A 9,788-nucleotide genomic window follows, 5' to 3' on the forward strand; every position below is an offset into this window, starting at 1 on the left:
GAGCAATAACAGTGTCAATTTTGTGTTATCGATGAAAAACTATATTGATTTGATTTGATTTTATTTGATTTATTTCTGCTGAATTCCGTTACATCAGATATGATTTTGTACAAGTCATTTATAACAAACAGTATATCAACACATATTTTTAGTACAAAATAAAACAAATACGAACAGCTTAGGCAGGGAACTTAAACGGAAGGGTCTCCAAAATAAGCCGGGGCTTGACGGTATGGAGACCCTATACTTAGCTACTCTGGATAGAATAAGGGATAGAGAGAGGAGGAAGGGTAGGGGGGAAAGGGAAAATTACAGAGTGTATATGTACCACTCCAACTACTTTATAACTACTTTACAGTATGTTGTACGTCTGCTATTAAATTTAACATGTTCAGTTGCCTTTGCCGTAGTAATTACCCGAATATGCACTATGAAAATGGTAATAAGTGGATACAAAACAATCTTACATGTGGTTATCTGATATGAAATAACAAATGTATCGCGGTTAAATGTGCACAGTATTGGTAAGACACATGATATACATACATACAAATATATAATACAAATACATACAATATATAAAACAAATAAGTCAGAAAAGAAAAAATCAGTAAATTCCCAGACAATTTAATGTTGATTTTTTTTTTTTGATGGGAATGAAGAAAAATGTCAGTGCTAGTAGATAATGATATCAAGTAAGTTACAAGATACCTTTTCTTCTGAGCTCATGAAGACCCCAGGATTTTGCTTTCATTTTGTCATCATTAAAATCCACACCTCTGAATTTTAGTGCATTGTACACATCTTTATACTACAGGAAATATTGGATGGATCTGGTTGAATTCATTATAATCTGCACAATATTGAAAAAAAAAAACTTTTAAAAACTTCCCAACTTGTGAAAGAAATACAAAGTTTCATCTTCTGAAATACATTGCCAACTTCTGAATCAGTTACATATCTTGCAATTTAGAGGAGTTTGTTTGTTTTTTTGTTTGTTTTTTGGCAAATATGGCTACAAAGACAAACAGTCATAAAGGGCTCAAAAAGGGAAGAGAATCCTTTCTTTGAAACATTACAAATATTTATAGTAAAATTATGATTCACAAGACTTGACAGGTTAAAGGGATGGTATAGTTTTGGTTGAGATGGGGATTCAGGTTTTAACTCTTTGTGAAATATAATTATGAACCATTTACATAAAACATTAATGAATAAAAAAAAAATTAAGAGGAATTAAAAGTTTACTTGATGAAAATTGGTTTGGAAATGGCTAAGATATCTAAAAACAAAGCAAAACAGAGTGGACCTAATAATGAGGACCTCTTATATTGGGGTATCTCAGCCATTTCAAAAGTGGTTTTTGTCAAATAAACTTTCATTCCTATCAGAATTACATGTACGGCGGTATGCTCCTTACTATTTCATATGGATGATTTCCATTTAATATTTTTCAAAAAGTTAAAACCTAGGTCCCCATCTCCACCAAAACTATACCATCCCTTTATGTGAAAGCTGGTATTTTGTGAAAATCTTTACCTCTCTGCCGATGTAAGCTGCCTTGTGAAGTGGTGTGTCCCCAATGGGATTGACAGCGTTAACGTCTCCACCATGGGTAAGTAGAATGAGCACCACTTTCTCGTGGCCGAAATAGGAAGCGAGGTGGAGGGGTGTCCAACCCCGGTTTGATTTTTGCTGCCCTGAAAGCATAGAAAAGGTCACAAAATGTCTTCATAACCTATAATGATACTGATGATAGGTAATTTCCTGTAAAGCATACATCACTGTAAGGCTGCGTTCACATAGAAGTATTCGGTATTCGGTATTCGGTATTCGGTATTCGCTTTTCGCTATTCGGGCACCGAATACACCATCACCCGCACCGTCAACTCACCATCCCATGCAGTGAGGATTTCTTCCTCCTACATCCCAGCAAATCTTATTAACAATTTCTAAACTGCATCAAAATGTCAGTCTACATGCTTATTTTTGCTAAAGGGCAAATCCAGACAAAAATAGTCATTATTTCATAAACGAGAGACGGTATACGCTGCAAGAAAATCGAACAAGCTCGATTCCCACTTTGCTATACTTTTCGCAGCTATTCGGTACTTTCGAATAGTGCCCTCCTATGTGAACCGGTGTGAGGAAATCCTATCGTTCGATTCAAGCTATTCGCGTGCCCTCCAAAAACAAGCCCGAATACCCGAATAGTATACTTCTATGTGAACGCAGCCTAATGTGTAAGGGTCTCCATGTGTTCTGAGACCACAAAAGAAATGAGAAGAGATGTCAAGAAAGATGCAGACATCTAGTGAGAACACTACAGAGTGAACAAATTAAATGAGTTTTAAGGGGATGTTTTCAGTATTAAACTATGTTGACATACTTGATACTTAATCTGAGGCAGATTATTCCACAAGGAAGATAAAGCTGACTATAAAAAGAATAATGACCATAGAAAGAAGGTTCATTAGGTACGAGCAGACATACTTCATTGTGGGAGAATTTGCCAGTGGTAATTCATCTTTTGTTGATCTCCTGAATTCCCATGCATTAACCTTAACCTTAATTGGGACTTTCATCTCAATCATTGCTCATGAAATTGACCAAGTGCTGACCTTTGCAATTCACGCTAAATCCAGCTCTATCAAGCACACCCTCGTACTTGCGGATGAGTGAGTAAACAGCCGGTCCGTCGCCATGGCGAGCCGCTAGGAGGAGCATCTCCTGGTCTTCCTGAACATCTCTTTTTTTTCTACCCTCCTCCTCCTCCTCCTCCATCCTTCAAATACCTGGATGCGGTCTGAACAGCATCATCTACGCTCATCATCTCAACTTTTCCCTGGTCCTCCACAGACTCACCCCTGACCTCCACCTCCTCATTTTCGGTATCTTTGAATGACTCATGACCATCAAATCCATTCCTGTTCCCCTCATGAGCGAGGGTCTGCTCCTTCTCAGTGCATTCATTCAACTCTCCATCACTATGGTTACAGTCAAAGAAACTGTCATCTTGCTTTGCTCCTCCTCCTCCTCCTCCTCCTCCTCCTCCTCCTCCTCCCCCTCCTCCTGTTCCTCCATTCTCATCTATTTCTCCGTGGGTGAATTTTTCCAGATCAGATCTCCTAACTGCTGGCTTCATGTGTCGACAGATTTCATCAGAAGTTTGTGGACTAGCATCAGGTGGAGTTTCTGGACTACCTCTGTAGTCTGTTGTCTCTGGCAGCACATCATCAGCATCACTGTCGTCATGACAATCCTTGAATTCTTTAATACTACTGTCGTCTGCCATGACAAAACTCTGCTTGCAGGCTTCTCACTAACCTATGAAGCAAAAACAAATAGTCATAGAAATGCGAAAGTCACTCAATCTGTAATACTTACAGTGTATTGTACAGATATGATATTTTGTGTGCTTCACATTGTAAATTCAAGCAGTTCCACAAAGTTAGAGAAAATATATATTTTTTTCTATTGAGAAATATAACTGAAATTCTTGGAAATAAACAGCTCAATTCAAGAAGGCACTTGGCCAATTGGACTTGAGAATTTGACAAAATTCAACATCTCCTTCGAGTATTCTTTACCTGACGTAATTGCAATTTGTGAATTCATTGGGATAGATCATTAGTCACTTTGTTTCTTTTTTCTTCTTTTTTGCCTTGCAAATCATATGAAATGTTATATAAAGCTCTGCAGACATAAGATACATCAAATTGCAATTGTGCATTACTGTCATTAGGACTCCACCACGTGAACAGCCACTAAAAACTAAGCACTACATAAAATTTCAACATTATTGATATCAATCATGCATCTTTGCTCCGCAACCTATTACATTGTGATATACAAAATTTTGACATACATGTATATTAAGAATATTTTTGTTGTTTGTTTTTCTTCAGCATATGTTTTGGACATTCATATTTTTGTTGAAAATACAAAATTAATAAATGAAATGAAATGAGAAGCATGGGTCAAATCTCAGTTCTTACTTCTGGCATGAATACAAACCTATGACTTTTGATTTGAGCTTAGTCCTTGCAAAAATTGAAACATTCATATCTAGCCATAATGAAACTGAGATTAACTATGACTGCTTGTTTGTTTGTTCATTTTCCATCTGAGAAGATGGCTGGATAACCAATGGCTCCTTGCCCTTGTTTCAATGAAAATTCAAGGAAAAAGGAAGAGAGATGAGAGCTTTTATTAAAAGACAGCCAACAGACAAGATAAATATAGGCTCTAATCTAACATCCGCAGTGCAAATGGCTTACGTATCGTATCGGGTAAAGTACCATAAATGTAAGCTTTTGACGCATGCAAATACAACTGTACCTACCTATTGAAGCCCTCTCGAGCTCTCTGCACACAAACTTTCGTTTCAACGCCGAGCAGTGTGTGTTGGGCCAGTTGTTACCGGAACGTGCTCGCCACAGCTCCGGCGGGCAGACAAAACGCAGCCCCGTTGAAAGCGCTGGCTGTATGTACACGGTAGCGAATGGTAAAGAGCTATAACTGATAAGAACATTCGAACCATCCAATTTCACGTCCAAATATGATTACTTGAATGTACCCCTGTATCACTTTGAGGCAACTGGCTGATCCGTATGTAAAGCTCGTCTAAATAGCCACTCCAAATACCTCGCGATCTCGTTGACTTCGTCCGGATGCACTCCTTTATGTAGATTAGTGCGGTACGTACGTGTTGTGTGTGTGTAAAGTGTATGGCCTGCATGCCTGCGGTTATGTGGTCATTGGGAAATCGGTACACAGCTGGCTGCTGAATCACGTGACCAGAAGGAAGGTTAGCCTCGACAGTTCACGTGACTTATCATCTCAGCATTGTTTTTGTACAACATAAACTTTCAAGGCCATTTTTGTTGAACATTTTTACTTTGGACATTGTCATTTTAGCGGTATATAACTGGGCCTGCGGAACCGGGGGGCCCACATTTTTGGCGTCATACAAAGGAATTCATAAGGTGTCACAACTTAACTATGCCCCCCCCCCCCCACGTGTTGGGTTTTTTTTTTGTTTTTTTGTTTTGTTTGTTCGTTTGGTTTGTTTTTGTGGTTTTTTTTACCCCGGAAGTACGTAAGTTTTTATGGCACTAGACAGAAAAAGAGAGAAACATTGAAGTGATGTGAGCGCGGTAAGGCTGTATTTGCGCTGAAGACCTTTTTTTTTTCGCTTGTTAGCTGATGACCCCCCCCCCCCCCCCACACACACACACACACACACCAAACACACACACACACACTTGAAAACGTGGCGTCAGTCATGTCACTTTAGAAGTTGGGCTTAGTCAAAAGTGAATGTCGAACGTAAGCTCGGGGTCATCGCTTTGCATCGCTTTTCCTTGTAAAATTATGAAAAAAAAAAACCTAACAGAATAAAACACATGAATTAAGTTGGAAAAATAAATCTACGACCTCTATAATATCTTTGAAGCCCAAAAGATTAATAAAGGCTGAATTATAATGGAGGAAGATGAAGAATCTTCTGTCAAATCCAAATTCAAAAGAAATGAGAGAATCGGTAGGAATTTAAATTGATTTTCTCAAATTAGAAAAAGTGATATTTGATTCTTGAATTTGTCTCATGAATATTCTTAAACTAAATGAAAAGAATGAAGTTAAAGATATTCTATTCATTTAATCATCTTCATGTCCTTACTCCTGATGTCATTTGAAGTATGAGTTGACAGAAAATTCTTATTTTCCCCCTTTAATTTCCAACTTTGATTTTGTTTGACGTTATAAAGAGATAAAGAGAACGAAAATTCATTTTGCTATTTCATTAATGTTTTTCATTCTGTTAAACTAGTCTTTTGTTATCATTGTTATTTTGAAGGGCATTTCCAAATGAAAGACAACATGTCAATTTCTGCAATTTTTTTTTTCTTTTGAGTCTTGGAAGACAAAAACAAATGTGTTCACTCATACACAGAGTTTTCTTTATATATTGACCTACTACTAGTAGTTTGATAGCGAATGAAATTACCTTTAATATGGAGTATAATACATCTGTTTTCATCAAAATCTTCTATGAAAAAATATGAACTCGAAAAAGTGTTTCTTTTCTTTTTTCTTCTTTTTTTGCGGAGTGTACTAGCATATGAAATTCTAAATTAAGGGAAAAAATATTTCTAGCTAATGTGTACTGGTAAAAGCATATTTCCATACCAAAATATCTCAGACGTAACATTTGTTCGTTTTCATTTTGGGTGGCTTTAAGGCAAGTTTTACATTCATGCAGCTGAAATATTAGATTTTTGTCATTTCTGTATACAAAAAAATAATAATAAAATGAATAAGAAACTATGAAAGAATGACATTATCAACTTGCTGGTTTGAATATTCATAACGACTGGTCAAATTTTGAAATGTCAGAATGTCATAACTTCCATCTGTTTTTGCAGGGATTTTTTTTTTCTCTTTCTTATGAAACTGATAAAATTTTGGAGTGGTAGGCCCTACAGGCAGGACGCGCCAAGGCGGAACCTAATTTAATCATGCATGCATCATAACTCACCGACCTCTACTGAGAGGTTAGTGGCATGTATATGCATTCAAACGATATATCACATCGTTCGGACAACAAAATGAAGGAAAATACCCCTCATGACACTGCTATTCATGACCATTATGATCGACGACAATAAAAAACAGACAGGGTCCTGGACCGCCGGGCCTAATCCGTGGATTCACAAAGAACTCAGTGGGATTTTTTTCCGTTGGTCTGCACCAGTGCCATGAACAAGGAATGGAAAACTGTGTTTTCAAGTGAGCATTTATAGTTGGGGTCTGGTAGCAAGTCTAGCAATGAAGCCGTTGATTGGTAACATGTCAGTTGTTGACAGTAACCTGCCACTCGAGCTATGACTAGCTATGTGGACGCGAAGGTAAGGTTTTGCCCATGATTATTCTGGTGTACGTCAATCTAACACATAAACAGTTGCATGATTTCGCCAATAAGAATGGTAGGACGAGAAGATAAAGACTTTTTGACGTGATGATAATGCCGCCGTTGTTTGTGCAGTGGCCGATGTCGATGGCCAACAATCTCTTGGTCCCGCGTACTAGATTATGTGTCGTGTCATACGTGTTTGGGTCGCGGTCGCTGGCCTGACCTGGTGCGAGTGGCCAGTGGTGGTGCGGCCTGCGGTTACCTATTTTACAAACTGTCAACAATTTTTGGTCAACATGCTACTCTACAGCTACTATTACTAAATGATGTTATGACAGCATGCAGCATGAAACTTTGATATTGGTTGACACTATCAACGCGAGATACCCTGAATATAAGCTGAAAAATTACCGTGATTACTAGACCTAACGACCGTTAACGTTAGATTCAGATCTAGATCTTGCTTGTATAAGTTGTAGCTTGTAGTGTCTACAAATGTATAATCGGTCCGTTAGCGTTGGACAGTGGGTTGGTGTGTAAATGGAGACAGGATGAACTTATAATTTATCACTTTCTGATTATTTGTCATGCATGATTGTAGGCATACCATTAGTCATGCACCAAATCTCATAATTTCATATCCCAAATTATTAAAAAAAAAGTATATCCCTACCGTTTGGCATCTGGTTGTCTTATTAGTTTGCCTCTGCCAAAGAAGGAGGTTATATATTTTCATCAGCATTGGTTTGTTTGCTTGTTTGAATGAAACCTGCTAGCCGAGTTGATGATAACACAAATAAAGATTAGATTTTCTAGATGATTTTACATGTATGTTGGTAGTGATCCAGGAAATTTTATGGATTTTTGTAGGATTTTTTAATCTTTTGGCATTTTATAGGGTCAGTGAACTCGGGAGTTTACAGGCTAAATATGCAAATGTCAGTAAACAATAATTTGAGTCATAAAAAAGATTTTTTTCTCTCTCTCTCTCTCTCAGCAATTCATTTTCCTTTTTCACTTTGTCACATATCAAAATTGTTTTTTTAGATTTACTACCGGTATTCATTTTTTTTTTCGTGTACCAAAGTAAGTCTTTCAGTGAAAGCAGTATCAAGAATGCATGGACATCAGCAGACAGGAAACTTGATCCTTGAATTTAGACCTTTGTACATTAGTCATTACTACATGTTTTGATTCCAAGTGTTACAGACACATATCTTTGCTTTAACTGATTTTGCTTGTTGACTCATCACAGTAATATATAAATGCTTAGTTGTGTTAGACAAATATTTGTTTATGGTGAATTGCAAGTATCTGATATTTCTCTGTCCCTCGCTCTCTCTCCCTCTTGTATTTTCTACAGAATTTACAGAAGATTATTTTCAGAGTGTGTTCAAGTGCCAAAGTTGTTTTGAAATAGCCTGGACAAGAAAAATGCATTGGAGGAAACTCATGTGTGAGGTCCATAGGCACCGTGAGGTCCATAGGCACCGAACAGTAAGTGCCATGAGCAGCTGTGATTTGTGTATCATTTCTTCATAAAGTTCTGATTCCATCCCTAGACTCATGGCCAATCAGTCAGGTAGATACAGTTTTAGTGATGAAGATGGTCGCCAGTCCGGCCTCAGCTTACAAGGGGAGTCAATGGGCAGACAGAGTCCAAATGTAAACCCTAAAAAGTCCTACAAGTATCGCTTTGTGTCACACGAATCATCCATTGATGAAACGCTGTTCGGGTCCCATAGAGACAGACGGAAGTCCACAGACGACTGGAATGATAGTCCCCAACAAAAGTCATCTCCACATGGAAGGAAAGCGTCGCCATCCATTAAGCCCCAGCTTTCCAGCATGCCCATGACAAGGAATAAGTACCGAATCAGAAAGCACACCCCTACCTACATTGACCAGTCGCTGTTCGGTGCGCCCCTGCAAGAGCCTTCCTTTGAAGCGCCTTGGACTGATAAGAAAGCTGACAGGCGCAGAAACACGACCCTCACGTGGGCTCCGCCTGTCCAGGGCAGCATGTGCTTTGAGGCCGAGTCGAGACCAAGCTCGGTGGTTGGTGACAGGCCCGGTTCGGCAAGTGGTCGTCCGAGGTCAGCCAGCGGGAGCAGGCCTGGGTCAGCGACCGGGAGTCGTCCTAGATCCTCATCAGGGAGTAGACCCCAGTCTGCGTCAGGCAGGCGATCAGCAACACCCAATAAACCTCCTCCGTGGAAGTGAAACCCTTGAACAGACCCATGTACATATAAGTGACTACCTGTACAACTGTCCTTTCTACAGAATATCATGGTATGTGTGCTTTTCCTGTCTTTCTACATGGATATAGGAAAATTGGAAAATGTCTTGTTTTCATCGAACGTACCTATTAGAAGTACTTTCTTGTGGTGTTTATCAAGAGAGACATTTGAGTCCTAAATGTTGTGAATTCATTAACCATAACTCACAGGGGAGTGATGTGTACGAGTCCTTAGGTTAACATGTTGATTTGGGGTAAGATTTACGTCAGTGCTATGTTATACCTTCATGCAGTGTTCATCAAGAGAAACGTTTGGGTCCCAATTGTTGTGAATACATCAACCACAACTCAAAGAAGACAGTGACTGTGTACATTACAAGTACAGTGTTGATGTGGTGTAAGTCGTACTGTATGTTAAAATTTCATATCAAGGGCATTAGATAGTGCAATTGAGTAAATACACTTGTGAATGAATAATTTTGTCTAATTTAACACTTATTTCAAGCCAGCATTTTGGCCCTAATTAGCAGGTGCTCAGCAGATGACATGCATAAAGAAGGTTTCTAGCAATTACAGGGGGCTCTCTCATTGTGTTCTTGTTTTTTGAAATTCTACAAGAAACTGTAACTTCAC

The 9,788-nt window shown here is 38.6% G+C and overlaps 2 protein-coding genes across 2 annotated transcripts in view; one reads left to right on the forward strand and one right to left on the reverse strand.

Annotated features, from left to right (window-relative positions):
- Positions 1-2,992, reverse strand: part of LOC139735643 (oxysterol-binding protein-related protein 1-like) — a 78,838-nt gene extending 75,846 nt beyond the window's left edge. Inside the window, exons 1-2 of the mRNA XM_071646392.1 lie at positions 2,622-2,992; positions 1,540-1,700 (exon numbers count right to left, since the gene is read on the reverse strand). Of these exons, the coding sequence (XP_071502493.1) occupies positions 1,540-1,700; positions 2,622-2,784 (324 nt within the window). The 5' untranslated portion in view covers positions 2,785-2,992. The remainder of the gene's footprint in view (positions 1-1,539; positions 1,701-2,621) is intronic.
- A 5,291-nt stretch (positions 2,993-8,283) lies between these two features.
- Positions 8,284-9,149, forward strand: LOC139735647 (RBPJ-interacting and tubulin-associated protein 1-like). The gene has a single exon (XM_071646399.1). The coding sequence runs from the start codon at positions 8,483-8,485 to the stop codon at positions 9,137-9,139; it is 657 nt and encodes a 218-aa protein (XP_071502500.1). The 5' UTR covers positions 8,284-8,482; the 3' UTR covers positions 9,140-9,149.
- Positions 9,150-9,788: the final 639 nt, after the last annotated feature.

Source organism: Diadema antillarum, unplaced genomic scaffold (assembly GCF_040938485.1).
Source record: "Diadema antillarum isolate AM-2024a unplaced genomic scaffold, OU_Dant_1.0 seq00000589_RagTag, whole genome shotgun sequence".
Lineage (NCBI taxonomy): Eukaryota > Metazoa > Echinodermata > Echinoidea > Diadematoida > Diadematidae > Diadema > Diadema antillarum.